Source organism: Palaemon carinicauda, chromosome 16 (genome assembly GCF_036898095.1).
Source record: "Palaemon carinicauda isolate YSFRI2023 chromosome 16, ASM3689809v2, whole genome shotgun sequence".
Lineage (NCBI taxonomy): Eukaryota > Metazoa > Arthropoda > Malacostraca > Decapoda > Palaemonidae > Palaemon > Palaemon carinicauda.
In genome coordinates, this window is record NC_090740.1 from 3,162,456 (window position 1) to 3,181,816 (window position 19,361).

Sequence of the window (19,361 nt, forward strand, 5' to 3'; positions counted from 1 at the left end):
TTGTTCTTACACAAATTATTCCAAGATATATTGGTTGAGATTGTTGCCATAATATATAAAAGAAGTTAGAGTTATAAATAAATGAATCCAATAGATCCTGAACTGAATTTCTAGAAATTTAGAACCACAATTACATTTTCTAATGTCCATTACTTTCAGCAGCTAAATCTTGAGGTAAATCTCCAGTAAGAAATAATTACAACATTTCCAATGAGTTTTTCTTTTATCTATGAAATATATGGATAGATTAAAAATCTGGTAACAAATAATACAGCTATACGTTACAATAGTGACCTTATTCGTATGTAGTCTTATTCAAAGCATATTCTGCATGCAGGTGGAAAAAAAAATCATTAGTAGAACGCACATCTGTTCGTAAAGGATAATCATATACGTGTGCTCCTTACTGTACATACGGAAACAATCTTCATTTCCTTTCGAAGAAGGACGAGGAAAAGTGGCTACTGATCTTTAGAAATTCTTTTATCGAAATCATAACCTTACAAAACATTGAAACAATTACAACTGATGCTCATGCAAATGTTATCATAAGTATTAACAAACCTTGTCAAAAGAAAAATTAACAAAATAAAATCTATGCAGAACCCATGTAAGAAAATTGTAATCAGGTACTAGTGCTGGATGAAAGGAAAACCATTAGTACAGTACAAAGTGTTTTTATCCAATTGAAAATGTGGAGGTTGCGTATCTTCAGGTTTGTACGAAGATACGTAAGGAAAATTGCCTACAAAATCTATTTAAACAATAAGAACCAGTAGTATTAAATATATTACAAAAATATAACATTTCAGGAGCAAGAACAAGATTCAAATTTCTCCGGGAGAAAAATAAATACCCTGGCAGTGTTGAACTGAAGCATACTGACTTTTACTCCGTAGGAATCTAACTAAAATTAGAACAGAGAAACACATGCACCGTTCTAAACATTTAATCCAACCTAACCAAATAATAGAGACAAAAAGCACAAAACAGGCAGGTCAACAAACAGGTCACAATCATTGCAAGTACCTTTTTATCACGCACACACACCCGCGATCATTGCTTCATAAAGACATGATTTATAATAAATAATGAACATAAATAATTTCTGCATTTAGTTCTTCAAAACCAGATACTGCTATTTCTCAGTACCTTATTCATAAGTTTATCTCAAGATTACAGTACAGGACTTGAGTCTTTAGAAAGGTATGGCTGAAATGTGTTGTAGAGTGGAAAACCAACTGCTTCTGAAACCTCCTAAAGTACAGTACACGAATGAAACGAACAAAGAATCGCTTCCCAAATGCTACGCCCACGACGAACTGGGATTTGTGAAAGAGTTCTTGGCGAATCACAGAGATTGGATCGCGGGTGTTTCGCAAGCTACTTGCGGTCTAAGTGGGTGTCCGGGATTGTGATCGTGTGAGTTTCATTGCCCAAAATCAATCGCAAACGTTTCATGGTGGGTCTAGGTGATGCTGTGCTATCTCCATCAGTGCTCTCCCCCTCAGAAATGTCAGATCGGCGACGGTGTTCTCGGTGGTGCTTTTTCCTGTGGCGTCTGTGGTGGTGGTGGTGGTGATTATCTGTCTGATAATCTTGACTTGTAATACCTTCGACTGTCAAAACTTCGTACTCCGGCTCATAGGGCACGCCGGAATCCGAAAGATGCGACCCAACTTCTATTACCTCGTCCAGGACAGGTGACCTTTTCATGCGTAACTTTAACTTGACCCCGACGCGAGTAGTCTTTTCCGGAGTGACGAAAGTGGCCGGTGGGGACGATGGAGTGTAACCTAACAATGGATGCGGTGGAGATTCACACTGCGGAGAAGATCTGCACTCACCGGTTACATTCCTTCCCCACCTACCACACCCGATACCTACTTTGCCAACTCTGAGAGATCCTGGCGAAGTTGAATCATCCTCCTCTTCAAATTCATAAACATCTTTTGTTGGTGAATGTTTACTTACGTCCTTTTCCTCACTTGAAACAGTTTGACAGACTATTGCACTGTCCACGTCTTTTAAAGCTGTCTCTTTGCACTTAGAATGTCTGGCCTTTTTACTAAGGGGTTCCACGGGAACAACGACCGGGTCTTGAACATTACTAGATTGCTGAGGTAAATGAGAGATTGGCAGTGATTGTTCTGATGGTTTATCTATGTTATTGTTAAGAATATTACTAGAACACTTATCACTTACACTAATATAACTTAAACTAGAATTATCACATTTTTCACCAGGAGGTCTACGGAGTCTACGAAGAGGTGGTCTCCCGCTAACACTTGTACACTGGGAGGCAGCAACATCAGCAACCTGGAGACCATCTGTAAGTTTTACTCTACTGAGATCTACAAAACAGTTTGAGCTGGGTGCTGTATCTTTACTTCCTTCCCTCTGGGGTAATTCTTCCGCATCGTCGAGCGGCAAAGCCGTTCTCGGTGGAACGTCACTCGCCAAAACCCTAGATTCCTCCTTCGGTGGTACTAATCTATCATCCGACGCCGAAGAGTCGGGCTCGGTCACCTCTCCTTCTACTGAGTGCAATTCGGTTGGAGCTTTAACTTCCTCATCATTAGGATGATCTCTCAGAGTTCGGTCATTCACACCTTCCGTCATGGCAGTGTTCAGCTGACGTCGGCTGCGGAGCTTGATTCCTTTGACTTTGTGAAGTCCTTCCTGTTTGGAACATTCTTCTATGCTAATATCACTGAGGACAGTGCCACTCTTGAGAGGTTCATCCGTCGACCCTACACGACTCCTTGTGTGCGGCCTCTCCTTGTTACCATTTTTCATACATTTCGGCGAGCAAATCGTCTTAGACTCCTCCTCATTGTTTTCACTAGTAAAATCAATGTTTTCTTGTGCACTATCTGAACTTGTTCTCCTATTCTTTGCTTTAGGATAAAGTCCATTTAGATGTAACCGTGCTTGAGAACTGGTTCGCTTGCCAGTTAGTTGGTCTGAACTTTCAGTACTAACATCTGACTTGTCTGAATCTTTCGATCCACCCCTAGTCCTAAGCTCGCGTCGCACATTTTCACCATTAACCTTTGCCGAGAGATTGACTTTCAGTTTATTATCACCAACAGGTTCTTTAAGACTAACAGCTCTTTCACTTTTGGTCTTATTTGATAACTCCTCCCCATTGTTTTCTTGATTACGCAATCTTTGTCGACTAATCCTGAGCCTCAGATCGGTTTCCCGAAGCCGATACCCTTTCTCAGCACCGGTTTCATTCTTCTTGCTGGCAAAAGCTCCTGTTCCTCTCCTGTAATGATAAAATTGGCTAAGAAAATAAAAAAGCATGACCTTGAAAAAAAATTATCTCCCTACTTACCATTTAATCATAAGTTATTAATTCAAATGCCCGACCTTCAAGAACTTAATTATTCTCCATGTCATCCTTCCCTCCTGAAACGATCGGAACTAACGTGCCAGATCACCTGACACAATTGCATCAATTCAACTTCTGACAACTTAGAACTAAAATGATACCACCACCAAGTGGAGGAGAGGAGGGGCACTATTTTATGCCATAGATGGTAAAAAAAATAAATTTATTTCCATGATTTGTACCATCAAATCAAAAGCAAAATCACACTTTTCGCCAGAGATGGAAAATAACTCTTGTAACAGTATTTATCTGATAAAGTTTTAGAAATTCAAAGAATTAAAAGAAAATTTAGCCTATTTATGTGTAACATGGGTGACTAACATAAACGTTTAAACTTAATATTTGTTCACTGCATCTGTACTCTAAATCAATGAGAAAAAAAGAAAAAATTCTATCACGACTGAAGAGGAGTGGCCAAGATGTTTTCATTATAAAAATATAAGACCTTCTCTTACTCGAAAAATGAGGTCCTCAATCATAAATTTCACTTGGAAATTATGGACAGACGCCATCACTAGAATATATTTGGATTTATGAAATTAAGTTCTTCTGCTTAAGTGTACACTCAGGCACTACTCTATCTTATTTCTCTTCTTGTTATTTAAAGTTTTTATAATTTATATATGTGAAATATTTATTCTAATATAATTGTTCTTGAACTTCTCTTGTAGTTCATTCCCTTATTTGCTTTCCTCACTGAGTTATTTTCCTGTTGGGGCCCCTTGGCTTATATCATTCTGCTTTTCCAACAAGGGTTGTAGCTTGGCAAATAATAATAGCCAGACAGTGGGACTTTAGATGTCATCCAGTACCCAAGTGAAACTGGAAAGGAAAGTCGGATGTTGGACAGCAAGTAGGAAGAAAGGAAGTGGATACAGATATCGTCGGAAGATATAAAGCAAGATTGTAGTTAGTAGCTAAAGGAATAACTGCAAGGATAGCACTAGCAACCTAGATAAACAAAATTTTGAGTTGTGTGGAGGGGTAAAAAAAGGCTACCAGGGCAGACACACACGCAAAAAATTATATATGATAAGAGGGAATAGTTTGTTACATTTCATTCCAGAATTGATTCTGTATCAATAGAATCTCTCTTTTCCAATTTAACCTGAATATCTTACATAAATTGCGAAAGAAAATAATTGTAAAATAAAGAAATTTCCGAGCACGAAAACGGCGATCAGTAGAAAACAAGAGTTTTTTCCTATCATTACTTGGGACCACAGGTGCTGTGGTTCACATGAAACTAACTCAAGCACAGGTCTGTTTCATTCTAAGGAGTAATTCTTTTTTATTTTCAATGAATATTTTAAAAAAAATTGTAGTAAAGGGGTCATAACTTTGACAACAGCAGGGAGATCCATCAGTTCCCAAAGAGATAAGAATACAAATAACTTTTTGTGTTTATATGTTTTGTTAATTTTGCTTATCCTTTTTGTATTATAGCTGTATTGCTAAGGAAGAGGAGAAAAAAAAAAGTTGCATTTCCTATTTCAATCTTAATTCTTACTTGTGTGCGAGTGTCTGGCAACGGGAGATGCCAGACATAAGGCTTTGCCTGGGTTAGTTGAAAACTGCCAGAATGCCCAAGCTTATATGCATGTGGTTGCAAGGAAAGGCCTGCAGGGTTTAATGTGATTGGAAGGAAAGGCCTGCAGGGTTCATGTCCTCTCTAATCAAGGACCTCCATTGATTGTAAGTTTTATACTACTGGGTCTCTTCCTCTTCGCTTAGCTCAGCAATACCCCCAACCATGGAGTGAAGAAAGCTCTGGGTGATAGGAGGATAGATGTGAGAGAGGCAAGAGAGCATGCTAGAAATAGGAATGAATGGCGAGCGATTGTGACGCAGTTCCGGTAGGCCCTGCTGCTGCCTCCGATGCCTTAGATGACCACGGAGGTAGCAGCAGTAGGGGATTCAGCATTATGAAGCTTCATCTGTGGTGGATAATGTGGGAGGGTGGGCTGTGGCACCCTAGCAGTACCAGCGGAACTCGGTCGAGTCCCTTGTTAGGCTGGAGGAACGTAGAGAGTAGATGTCCCCTTTTTTGTTTTGTTTAATTTGTTGATGTCGGCTACCCCCCAAAATTGGGGGAAGTGCCTAGGTATATGTATGTATGTATGTAATAAATGTGCACCTCATGTGTTGTGCGAGTGTGTGCTTGGAGGTAAATCAGTGGTATTGGTTTTTGCTAAAATAAATATACAAACGATGGACACCAAAGCTGGCATCAAATGTGTTAATAAAATCCTTTTCATATTGGGATACCTTGCAACAAAATTTCTGTTAAGGGTATATATACATATAAAAAAAAAACTGTACCACTGAACAATCTAGAACATATCTTTCAATAGGCACCCTCCCTATCTCAACTCTTGAACAAGAAAAAAAAAATTAGTACATAAAGAAAGCCAAGTTTGAAAGTAGGTGAAATAACATTTAGATGATTTGATGAGAGAGAGAGGAAAAAAAAAAAAAAAAGCACAGGGCTAAAGAGAGATAAACAGTTTACAATAAAATCAAAAGCACTTCTCCAGTAGGCTATATGTCGGAACAACTATGGACTGTGTGGCATTAACACTGTATGTGAACATATGAAACAGAATATTACGCCAACTTTCGTAGTATGTATCAGGTGAATTTTTCTGCGCAGAAAGAAAGGCTGCTTGACACTGAAGATAAGACTTTATACGATCATGGAGAAAAGTGGTATGAGATGGTTCACATCTTGATGTGAAGTGCGCTGTACATGGCCATTCAATGATATATCAGACCAAATAAAATCTTATATTAACCCTTTTACCCCCAGGCTATTTGGAAATTTCCCACCCTTAACCCCCAGGGGGTTATTTTTTTCCCAGCACATTTTGGTGTATATTTTTTTTAATTGCTCAAACAGCCTTAATTTTTGTCATAGAGAGGTCAGGTTGGTCTCATTCTCTTGGAAAATGCCTGAATTTTCTCAAAAAATTATCAAAAATATGAAATAAATAAATTTTATAGCCTTTTTTTGCAAGGACGTATCGGTATGTCCATGGGGGTAAAGGGATGGCTTTTGTGAAACGTACCAGTACGTCCTTTGGGGGTAAAAGGGTTAATCAATACTCTCATTTTCCCTTTCACCAGAAACACATACTAAGAGCATAACATCTCGCACATACTTTCAAAGGGTCTTATAATATCGCTGAAGACATTAAGAAAATTGCGCAAAACACCTTAACGTACAGTGGATATAAAAATGTCTCAAAGACTAAAGGTTACATAGGTTTAGCAATTAATTCTTTGTTTACCTACCAAGGTTAATGATTGGGTATGTACTATGTAAGGCTAGATTTGACAAATATTTTAATTTGTTTGGTTGTCTACCATACAGTCACACAATGAAATGAAGCATGAGACTGCAGCTGATCATGTTAGGCTATTATTCAAAACTACTGCTTTGAGCATTGTTGGCTACATTTGGCAAGATTCAATCTTCACTCAATACTCAATGTAGCTATTTTGGACAGCTATCAATGTCAGAGTTCCCTTTGAAGTTTAGTATATTAAAAAAAAAAAAAAAAAAAAAGGAGGAGGCAATCTTATTCCTACGGTATTTTAACCATAAAATTATGCCTTTAGGAGAAAAATTTTCTAGGGTGAAAACTTTCAAAAAATATTTCCAATTAGAAAACAAAACAAATTGGAAAATAGAAAGAAATTTGTTAGCATTATTTCCCTATGTATGGAAGATAAAAATCTGCAACTTATTTAGGAGGCTTACCTTTCACAAGTCAGGCACTCACAATACGAATTATTATCACCAAAGAAGTCTTCCCCATAAAAGCAAGTAATTTCTTCTCCTTCTTCAATATCCCTCAAGACTTTAACACACGCCGTTCCCCTTCCAGTGGCTGTAAACTGTGGAACAGGCAAAATAAATCTTACTTACTCAGCACCAACTGTAGAAATAACTTTTCGACTAAGAACCACTCCCTTATATTATAACTTATTACAATGAATTAATATGACAATCCAAAAAGACATATGTGAATTAGCGGATGCATTTCAGTGGTTAGCAAACTTAAGTTTTCCATACCAAAGGAAAGTCTACGAATTCTGAGCAGACAAATTATACTCACCTTACAATTAGCCCGACAATCGTGATTAATGAATGCTGCGGGACCTAACCACAGCTGAGCACAATTCTTCCTACATGAATACATGACGGAAAAGTCATTTTTGCCCGGATGAAGTAACTGGGTCTCTTCCTCTTCGCTTAACTCAGCAATACACCCAACCAGGAATCCAATTTGCTCATTCTTATACCTGCAATTAATAAACATTTCAATAATACTTATTTGATCTTTTACTGATGAGAAATGCATTATATATACTGTAGTTCTTGATTTATTTAGTCCCAGTTTGCATTAGATTTCAATTTCCCCAGAAACTCTTTTGGTGGTGTCTGGTAACTATATTACCTTGATGCTTTGAAACTAAACCTTTGAATTAACTCTTATTAATCTATAATTGTGACTCGGGTCTTGTTACAAATTAATCACACTAATAATAATAATAATTGTAATTATAACAAAACTGAAAGAGAGAGAGCGCTTCCTTACCACTTCTTAGTTGCACATATCTTCCCTCCAACACAGCCTTCCATTGAATAACGGTAACATGGACTGACCACAAACCCACTTTCTTTATCATATACACGTAAATAGCGAATCACATGTTCCTGTAAAGGAAAGAATGGGATAATTACAAAACTATTAAAAGTCACAAGGCCAAATAAGCCAGTAACTTGAAAACAATTAAAATCTATTGCAAAGTAGATAAATAAGACGAGGCTTTTAACCCTTTAACCCCCGGGGTATTTGGAAATTTCCAACCCTTAACCCCCAAGGGGATTATTTTTTTCCCAGCACATTTTGGTTTATATTTTTTTCAAATTGCTCTAACAGCCTTAATTTTTGTCATAGAGAGGTCAGGTTGGTCTCATTCTCTTGGAAAATGCCTGAATCTTCTCAAAAAATTATCAAAAATATGAAAAAAATATTTTTTATAGTATTTTTTTGCAAGGACGTACCGGTACGTCCATGGGGGTAAAGGGATGGCTTTTGTGAAACGTACCAGTACGTCCTTTGGGGGTAAAAGGGTTAAGCTGTTCTGTAGTAATAGTCATTCCTTGTCCAATCCTAAGGCTCAATACTACATAGTATTCTAATAGTTTTAATCTAGCAGTGACCAAGTTGTGGAATGATCTTCCTAAACCAGCAACTGAATCGATGGAACTAGGCAAGCAGTTAATTCTAATAGCCAGGCCTTCTCCATCCTGAGGCTCAATACCATGCATTACTCCAGAAGTTTTATTCCAGCTGTTACCAAGTTGTGGAATGATCTTCCTAATCGGGTAGTTGAATCAGGAAATCTTCAAAAGTTCAAAGTTGGAGCAAATGCTTTTTTGTTGACCAGGCGGACAAGAGTCTTTTTAGTTTATATATGACATATTTGTTTTTGACGTTGTTAATAGTTTATATATGACATATCTGTTTTGACGTTGTTGCCTTTTTTAGAATGAGGTATTGTTAATTTGTTCTCTTCATTTATTTATTTCCTTTCCTCACTGGGCTATTTTTCCCTATTGGGGCCCTTGGGCTTATAGCATCTTGCTTTTCCAACTAGGGTTGTAGCTTGGATAGTAATAATAATAATAATAATAATAATAATAACTTCAATAGTTCAAACTTGCAGCGAATGTTTTAATGTTGAAAAGGCTGACGTTTAAGTCATTTTTATAGTTTATAAGTCATAGATCTATTCTAATGTTGCTACTGCTCTTAAACATTTTACTTTAATTATTCATGACCGCGGAGGTAGCAGCAGTAGGGGATTCAGCATTATGAAGCTTCATCTGTGGTGGATAACGGGGGAGGGTGGGCTGTGGCACCCTAGCGATACCAGCTGAACTTGGTTGAGTCCCTTGTTAGGCTGGGAGGAACGTAGAGAGTAGAGGTCCCTTTTTTGTTTTTGTTTCATTTGTTGATGTCGGCTACCCCCAAAATTGGGGGAAGTGCCTTGGTATATGTATGTATGTATGTATGTATTACTTCTACTGTAATTTATTTCCTTTCCTCATTAGGCTATTTTTCTGTTAAGAGCCCATGGGCATAAATTTACAGCATCTTTCCCTTCCAACTTGGGTTGTAGCTTATCAATAAGCATTAGGGTTGTGTTTTGTTGTTAATTATACTCAAAGTTGCATAGCGTTATGAGTCGTCTTACCTTAACTTTTAAACCATTTAGCCATGTAATGGGAGTTATTAAGGGTGTTAGCCGACCGCACGTAGGCGGTGGTCATTAGCAGCGCGGAGAATCCTAAAACTAATCTACTTAGAAATGGCAAATTAGTGTTGTGCGTATGTTGAGGCTCATGGCCTAAAGGCACAACATATAACAGCAGCACCTGAGGGGCTAGAGATGCCCTGTAATGGCACCTCCTGAGGGATGGCGATGTATTCAATTTGGGAATTAATCTTTATTATTATTATAAACTTTAGTTCTTAGCTAAATTCAAATAAACCAACATTTCTAAATGTTTTTTGGCCATACTCACAAGGGTAATAAAAACATTTAGCTAGACTCTTGCAGGGATTAAAAACAAGAATGTTATAAATTACCCAAATAAAAAACCCATGATGAGCTAGTGGCCAACATTACTATCGATTGGATACACACTCCCACCCAGAGTAATCACGTGATGTAACAAACCAGCAGAGCCAATAAATCACCAATAACAACAAAATTTAAGAGCACCTACGATATGAAAAGCCATTTCTCAAATCAAAAAGATATTGCTTAGTGCTTACTTTAGTGAGAGAAGGGATAAAAAGTTTAGTTAAATCTCCATTTAATATGGCACTGGTTCATTTTCCTTGTTGAAGCCTCTGGGCTTACAGCATCCTGCTTATCTAACTAGCATTGGAGCTTGGTTAGTAGCAATAATACACTCATTCCCAAGATATTTACGCTTGACATTTTTACACTGGATCTGAACCAATATCCCTTAGCAATCACTATTACCATACAATATCATACAAGAAATCTATCAGCAACCGAGACTTAGTAATAGGAGCACATCCTAAGAGAAAAAAAGAAGATATGGCAAGTCAAGTGAGTGGATATCTCCGTACCTCACTTGCTTGACCTCCTCAAGAGACAGGTTACCAAGCCTCAATAACCATTTTGGCTGTCTGAATAAAAGACAAAGGTCTGTATTTGCATGGAAACCAAAACCAAACCATATGAAAGATTTATTTTCATGTTCTTACATTTCTTATTTATTACTTCTCTTGTGGTTTATTTATTTATATCATTTCATTTTCTCACTGGGCAATTTTTCCATGTTGACGCTCTTGGGATTATAGCATCCTGCTTTTCCAACAACGATTGTAGCTCGGCTAGTAATAATACTAATGACAATAATAATAATAACAACAACAAAAGTACACTAATCTCGACTTGGGGCATCAAACAATTGTACCGATGATTATTCTAATAAAAAAATAACAAATTTACCTTAAAAGCAGCTTGCACAGCTTTGTTTTTAGTAATGAAGAATGTCCACGGCATCCAGTCTCCTGATACAAGCTGCTTGAAAGCCTTTTCATAATCTTGATGTACAATAAAGTCTTCAATAATTGTTGGGAGTTCATCTTTACTACCTCGAAGTGGCCTATATCTGCAATTCAAATGATAGTAATAAGGACAAATACTAAATTATTCTAAAATCATTACATTGTAACATAGCCCCTTTGTGTCTTTAAAATATATTTTTGTACAAAAAATCCTTTCATATGAATGTGGGCACATGCTGTGGATGGATAGTAAGAGGGAGTGAGGACTTTGGAGGAACCAATTAGGGGGAGAAGACCGAGAGGGAGGAAGACAATTAGATGGCGAGATAAGGTGAAGGATGATATGGAGCGATGTTTTGTGGAAGAGGATGCCTTTAATAAAAGGCATCAAGGCATTGCAGAGGGTGCGTCAGGGAACCAACCCCTTAATATAGGGATAAAGGTGGGAAAGATAAGAGAAATAAAATCACAAATTTAAATGTGTATTTTTCCTATCCATACAGACCTGACATCTTCCATAGGAATTGGACTTCAGCGGAGCTGAAACTGGCCGTTTAAACTTTTAACAAGGTAAACACCGTTGATCACCAGGTGGTGTGGAAGCACCACCCACCTGAATTTTGGCTTGAGAACTTTAAGGGGTGGTCGAGGTGGGCCTTGAAATTTGAGGGGTCTCAACTTTGTAGAGGTACGAAAAAGTTCCTCAACATGATACAAACCCTCAACCTTATTTCCTTTCCTCACTGGGCTATTTTTCCCTGTTGGAGCCCTTGGGCTTATAGCATCCTGCTTTTCCAACTAGGGTTGTAGCTTAGCTAGAAATAATAATAACTTGTCCTAAGGAGGCAAGTCCTTATGACTAAAACTGGCTTGGTAAACTAAACCAGGATCTGTCAATGAACTATGGAAGAGCTGTCAACCAGCTAACATCCAGTGCATAGGGATGCAACAGGAGTCAAGGTAGGCCATTACCATTAATGTTAAGTCGAAGACAAATCAATATCCTACAGGATATGCTCTTCAGTATACTGGCATCATAAGATAAATGAGTATACAACAGGTTCATTGCCAGCTTTGCTCAAGAGGATGGGGGAAATGCTTCATTACAATCCAAAATTGTAAATAAAAGTAGCTCTGATGCATAGCTTACCTGCATCCAACGTCCGGTCTAGCAACATATCGGTATGACTGCCATAAACTACGAGAAGGGAAGAGTAAAGGAAGAACTGCCAGTCGCTTATCTTTCATTCTGGACTTACGCCGCAACCGTTATGTACGACGAGATGCTACTTGTTTCGTGAGGTAGCTGAGTTCGCTACACCAACTGTTGAGAGGAAAGGTATCCGGTATATTCCTGGAGGTAAAGGACAGTGAAGGATGTCTCCTGGACTTCATGACCTGCACCATGGACAGATTCTTCGTGAAGGCTAAAGTAAAGCCAATTCTCCTGAAGGGTCAACTTCCACTCGCATCAAGCAGTACATAGAAGCGTCTGATAGTTTTCATGGTGGTACATAGAAGCGTCTGATAGTTTTCCCGAAACCATGCCTCGACATGGTGGCTAGCTGAGACACAGCTTAAGCACAGGTCCAGACTACTTCTGCAAACATTCACTGTCTCTCTTGGTTTCCTGCACTAAGTGGGAAAACTTTCCCTCTGGAACTGAGGAGACCTGTCCAGGGTGCTTGACGGTGGCAGCCACACTTACACGGGTGCAGGATTAGGGACCTACGTTTCTGAATGCTTACGTTGTCTTTCAAAATTAAACGCTACTTAGGTTTAAATATTTTATATTTTTTTAATTCACGACTTGAATTCCTAGTTTCTGAATGTTTAGGTTGTCTTTCAAAACGAAACAAAAACAATTTTCACGATATTTCAATCTCTTAACCTTTCCAGATCTTAGGAAGTCTCTGGTCAATATGTCTGACAAGCCAATTTCTTTGAGTTAGCACCTTAAACACCCTTCTAGGACAAAACAGCAAATATCCTCAATTGCTAGTTGGTTCCTTGATGGATGAGATGGAGAAGGTCTTAAACCTAGGATCCTTAATCTCTCGGTTTTATGTTCTTGCGTTAATTGTGGGGGAAATGAGAAAATGACCATCTTCCATCCCTCTGTATGACCAACGGTATACAAGATGCTGTGTAACTCTCCGAGTTTCTTTGTTTATGTCAAGGCAAGCAGGAACACGGTCTATAGTCTCAAATTGCAATCTGACACCCCTCAAGAGGTCCAAGGGCACTTTGTGATGTCCTATTCAGGAGGTACAAGTTCCTTTTTTGAGTAAAAGACTCTTCAAAGCTCCTTGAAGCATGGACAATGGCCACAAAGCAGAACAATCTAGGACTCTTCAATCTGAATGACTGGCTCAGGGTCGAGTGATAGGCCTTTACAGCGATGCCCGAGAGGTGGTTCTCCCGGCGAAGACAGACTATAAAATAAGCTTGTAGATGCTATGAATGGAGAATATCCTGCCTATGACATTAATCTCAGATGATGGTTCATTCCTCCTGATAGACTGCTTCAGAAGATCTGTGCAGATATCAAGACATCACTTTGCTATACCTTGAGAAAATTTTTTGTTCAGAAAGGATACTGGATAACAGCCCAGCTTGGTAAGAGAGACACCCTTACAGTTGTTGAATCCCTATAGGTGGAGCTGACTGAGAAAGTTGGTCCACTAGGGTAGTTCTCAAGGTATCCCAATGAGGAGCATCAGCAGATATTGAACTATTCAGCTTTTGGCCCCTTGGAAACCAGAACGGTCACCTGGCATTCGGGGTCTAAATGATCCAACGAATCAAGACAGAACGGAGGAAAAGTGTAAGCATCCAGAAAGCAGGAATGTGTCCTCCATCACTGCTGTTTAGTCTGGATTGAATGACGACACAAAGTTTCTTGTTCAGGTTGTGTTTTGAGCAAGTTAATCCATTCAGCTGGTAGATGGGACCATCTGCCCCTGGCAGTTAAGCATAACAGCTAATACACTCCTCGTCTGGAATCTATCTTGGTTACAGCCTCAGATGCTTTGTCAAAGGCCAAGGGCGTGTCTCCCTTATCAACTCACAAAGGTACTGTGGAACAAGCCCTTGTTCCTTGTTGATGGAAGCATCTAAGCTTATGTTGTCCTCATCAACACTACGAGTGCCCTATTCTACTCTGTTGGAGAAGCTTACAGGCCTAAAAGCATGGCTCACATTTCCAGCAGGATGAATTGCAGACCTCTTCTTCGGAGCCAGTCCTGAGACAGTGCCGTTCCTCAGGCATGTGCCCACATCCACCTTCGAGCATTTGGGAACAGGAGCATCTTTAGAGGAGGTGAGTCCTCTACTTCCCTAAAGGGGTTTTTGTCGACAAACCACCCCCTTAAAAACCTCACCTAATGCTGTATTCACCAGAACCCAGTAGTGGGAAGGGATGGTGACAGCTGAACAGTGATGCTATTGCTGGTGGAAGTGGCCGTAGGGAAATTGTTTCTCCAATGACGAAAGTTGTCCTAAAAGATGTTGACACCGACATACCGGTAAACATTGAATTGAAAGAAAACATGGATTACGAACCTGTCAATAAGATTTGAAAAGACTGCTGCTGCTACCGTTTCTATCCCCATCCCCAGGTAGTCGGTCCTTCTCTTGGGCTTGAGACGAGGTTTCTTCCAATTGATAACAACGCCCGATTGTAGCAAAAGGTCTGTCTCAATCCTGGAGCAACCATCTTCCTGAAAAAATGATGATCATCCAATTGTCAAGATATTTCTGGGGGCAATCTCGTTCAAACGGGCGCTGACTGAGACTAGCGTGAACACCAGCATTGGTATATAGTTTGAAGCACAAGACTTTGAACTGATGCACCACTCCATTGAGGACAAGGAGGTACTTTCTGCTCGATCAATGGGCGGGCACTTGAAAATACATGTCATAAAGGTCAGAGCAAATTTGAAGTTCTCTCCTCTGGTGGCATTCCACCTTGAACGGAAAATGTAGAACAAAATCATTCAGAGTAGAAAGGTCGATCAAAGGTCTCCATACTCTTGTCAACTTCTCCACCAGGAACAGTAGACTGTAGAACCCAGGAGACCCGTCTCGGACGATTTCTTGGGCAATAGATCCCTTGATCATTACCATCATTACTGAATCGATACATAGGTAATTGAGTCACCGAAGCCTCTTGAGATCGTCCCGAAGCAGGAGAGGAATGATAGAAGCTGCCAACATCCTGACCTGTAATGCTCATGATCAGTTTTGTAAGAAACCTAGCCAAGGTAGAGTAAGCATGACCTTCTATACCTCATATCTTAATCCTTTCCAGAATCAAGCTTATAAGCTTGGAGTGGTACTACTCATCCCACAAACACTTGCAAATGGATCAGTGGATTTTTCACGAGACGTTACAATTGGTAGTCTTCTAGTTCGGTGACTACTTCCTTCTGTTCAGGTATGAATTTCTCAATTGAGAAAGCCCTTGCTGCTTCCCACTCTTTTGAAGAACATGGAAAATTAATGTTTAAGAAGGGAAAACAAGGGTAGAAGCCTTTATTTTTACTGGGAGTGTCTGTACTCGTCTTTGTTAAAACCGAGCAGTTGAACGGGGGAATGCTTCATTAGCAGAAGTTACCACACTTTCCAGCTCCTTAATGGGTGAATTAGGAAACTAATGTAACTTGCGGGGATTAACTATAATGTAAAAAGCTGGAAATGATTAAATTCTGGAAGGACAAGGTCATGGTCAAGCAAAATGTCCTATTCACATAATCAGCCATAAGGTTGGACATCATTGTCAAGAGACTTTAAATTTGGTTTTTATTTGAGGGTGTGAAAATCCACGGCAATTAATACATGTATGTTAAGGTCAAAGGTTAAGGTTGAGAAATAAGCTGCCAAAATAGAAGTCTGCGCTCTACTGAGCACCTCTCTAGTCTTTCAATGTTTATTCCTTTGTTAGTTACGATATGAAATACGACGTCAATACTCCCTAACCAATGTCATGAGCCTGACAGTTGTTTCATCATGGTCACGATCAGCTGAGGGCTAAAGGACGATGGTTTGTATTAGTGTAGGAACAAATACGAAAGATACAATAGTTTGGCGATGAACGAGGAGCAGCAGCACATCCTTTCACCAAGCGATCAAAGTCAAAAGTGGCTAGACTCGCCAAACTACCTTGTTAATAATTCAACAGCCATTTAAATTTGCCCTTAAGTCTCTTCTATAAGAAACAACAGTAATAATTTTCTATTACTCAATTATTTACAAATCTAATTTACATTGAATACCATTCCATTATTATTATTATTAAAAGAAGGAGTTTTACCAGCCCAATGAGTCAAGCTTGACTCTCACAGGGCTGGCCCGAAAAAAAAATCGGGATATAAAGAAATATAAGATTATCAAAAATTCAATTGATAAGGAAAAAAAAATAAATAAATGAAAAAAAAAAAAATTTATATATATGTATGTACAGTATATACTTATAATCTTTAAATATTCTAAATATGGGTGAATAGATGGATGAATAGATATATAATGAATACCATTCCAGTTTTTAACAGTTCCCTATTCTTTTAAGACAAAGGATATATATTACCAGTAAGGAAAGTCAGATGCAGTAACTGCTGAGAACAGGTCTGTATGCTCTAATTAAAGGCATAAGAATCCTAGCTTATCAATAAATTTATTTCCAAACCTAATCATAAGAAATTTATAGGTGAGCAGCATATGACTGGTCAACTCATGAAAAACAAGATGCACAAATAAAAATATTGAATTACTCTATAAACGCAGCAGTCGGTCATGCTAGAGAAGGGAAAAGCTTGTATTATGAAAACAGGATGGACCGTGTCACTCTTCTACCTGTCAACAATACGCCCATTTGCAACTTCTGCTAAAGCGGCTCTCACTTCAATAAATGACGGAAACTAAGGCTCTGATCAGTCAGGTAAAGTTCACTGTATTGTGACCTGCAAGTTATAAAATCTCCCAACTTTTTTCTATACTGTATATGACAGTTAGGCTGGAGGAACGTAGAGAGTAGAGGTCCCCTTTTTGTTTTGTTTCATTGTTGATGTCGGCTACCCCCCAAAATTGGGGGAAGTGCCTTTGGTATATGTATGTATGACAGAAACTATAGCTTTAATCAAGTCAGATAACAACGTTCACTGTATTGTAACCAGCAAGTTATAAAATCTCAAAATTTCCTTATTAATAAATGACAACAACTAAGGCTCTAATCAAGTCACATGAGGGTCTCTGTATTGTAACCTGCAAGTTATAAACTCTCCCAATTTCTTTATGTAACCATCCAACAGAAAGGAAACTGGCCTTACCTTACATTCATCTTGTGTGTTACAAAACCAAGGTACTGATCGAGTACTAGGGCTGTGGCTAAATCATCAATGTCAGAGAGCTCTTTGGGGGTCATGCCGCAGCCTGTGGTTGCAGTGCCCCCACCACGCATTAACCGACCCCCTTGAGCCACCACCATTTTGATCACACTGTCACTGGAAAAAAAATAATAGGAATTATTGAAACGGAAAAAAAAAAAATCTACTTTAAAATGTAATACAAAAACAAAGTAACATTGACATGTTTTTAAAATATAGTTCTAAATCCCTGGGATCACACAAAATCACAAATTTTAAGTAATTTGTATTTTCCCTAACAGTACTTACCTCAAACTACTTTCTTAGGAGTATCTGGGATCTCCTCCAAACCGACCAGAATTTTGTGTAGTTTACCCTACTCCCGTTTTCTATGCGGGGTAACCTCTGGCGGAGTGATAAGCGCCACGAGGCGACCCCCGGTCAGAGAGCATGCTTGCTCAAGTCTCGATCCCCAGTAAGTTTTTGAGAGCTTAGGTTTCTATGAAGTTCAGTAAGGCACTCAAGGTAGGATGGGCGGGCAATGACCCGAAAGTAGTTCGAGGTAAGTACTGTTAGGAAAAATACAAATTACTTAAAATTTGTGATTTGTTCCAACACTGAGTACTTACCTCGAACTACTTTCTTAGGAGACTTATACCTTAGGAGGTGGGAGTGTCCTTCAGGACCTAGAGACCGTGACAAGTATATAAGAGGAAATTAGATAGGAGACTAGGTTCTGCTGACCCCAAGGAAAACTACGCAAAAAACTATCTTAGTGTCTAAGTAACTCACCTCTGCAAAAAATCCTTGGAGACTCGTCCTTCTATTGATAGTGTATCCCATGGCAGTTAGGGGGTTTTTGGGGTCATTTCCAGGAAGGTAATAGGGGAAGGATGAAAGGGGGGTAAAGAAGGAACCTGTCTCTCTTGGACTTACCGCCCGCAGTTACCACTGGGGCTACACCTTTAAATCGTTTGGAGCGCGGAAATGACGGGACCAAGCGAGAAACCGTCCAGGGACTTCCTCAAACTGTCCTCCAAGTAGTGAGCCGTAAAGGTAGACTGACTAGACCATGTACCTGCCCTCAGGATTTGGCCCACTGACATGTTTATCTCAAAAGCCAATGAAATACTTAGACCCTTAATGTTGTGGGGTCTGGGCTTTCCTGGAAGGGGGACCCCTGCACTATTGTAGGCCCTGACGATCACCTGCCGTAACCAGAAGGAAATTGTAATCTTGGAGACTGGCTTCTTTACTAGTTCCGAGGAGACGAACAGACTCTTGATTTCGGGTCGAAGCCTGGCTGTCCTCTCCAAGTACTTACGTACCACCCTGACAGGGCACAGAAGCAAGTCCCTCGGGTTGTCCGAACGAGGGATTGCCGGCACTGAGAAGCCTTCAAACTTGGGGTCCCAAACTGCTGGATTCTGAGTCTTGGCCACGAAGAATGGTACGAACCTGAAGGTAGCTTCACGCCAGCCCTTCAAGTGTGATACCTCGTACGACAGTCCATGAATCTCCCCTACCCGTTTTGCTGATGGCAGAGCTAACAGAAAAACTGTCTTGAGGGTGAGCTCTCTGTCCAAGATGTCTTTTAGGGGTTCGAAGGGAGGTACTGACAGTATCTTCAGAACTCTAGCCACGTCCCACTGGGGCACCCTAACGGCCTGAGGGGGGCACCATTGCTTGAAACTCTTGATGAGCATCGAGATATGTCTGGAGGTACCCAGGTCGATGCCCTTCAGGAGGAAGACTTGGCCCAGAGCAGCCCGGGCTCCTTTGATGGCTGGGATGGACATGTTTACCTCGTCCCTAAGATAGACCAGGAAGTCTGCTATCTCCGGGATGGAAGCCTGCAACGGCCTGATGTTCTTTGAGACGCACCAGTTAGTGAAGGTAGCCCATTTTGCCTGGTATACTGCGGCTGACGAACGTCTCAGGTACCCTGACATCCTTGTTGCCGTCCTCGACGAATAT

General features: G+C 39.7%; 1 protein-coding gene across 1 annotated transcript in view; it reads right to left on the reverse strand.

Annotated features, from left to right (window-relative positions):
- Positions 1 to 465: 465 nt before the first annotated feature.
- Hmt4-20 (Histone methyltransferase 4-20) overlaps positions 466 to 19,361 on the reverse strand; it is a 37,329-nt gene continuing 18,433 nt past the window's right edge. Inside the window, exons 2-7 of the mRNA XM_068389534.1 lie at positions 17,349 to 17,522; positions 10,964 to 11,126; positions 8,005 to 8,123; positions 7,522 to 7,708; positions 7,164 to 7,300; positions 466 to 3,274 (exon numbers count right to left, since the gene is read on the reverse strand). Of these exons, the coding sequence (XP_068245635.1) occupies positions 1,384 to 3,274; positions 7,164 to 7,300; positions 7,522 to 7,708; positions 8,005 to 8,123; positions 10,964 to 11,126; positions 17,349 to 17,506 (2,655 nt within the window). The 5' untranslated portion in view covers positions 17,507 to 17,522 and the 3' untranslated portion in view covers positions 466 to 1,383. The remainder of the gene's footprint in view (positions 3,275 to 7,163; positions 7,301 to 7,521; positions 7,709 to 8,004; positions 8,124 to 10,963; positions 11,127 to 17,348; positions 17,523 to 19,361) is intronic.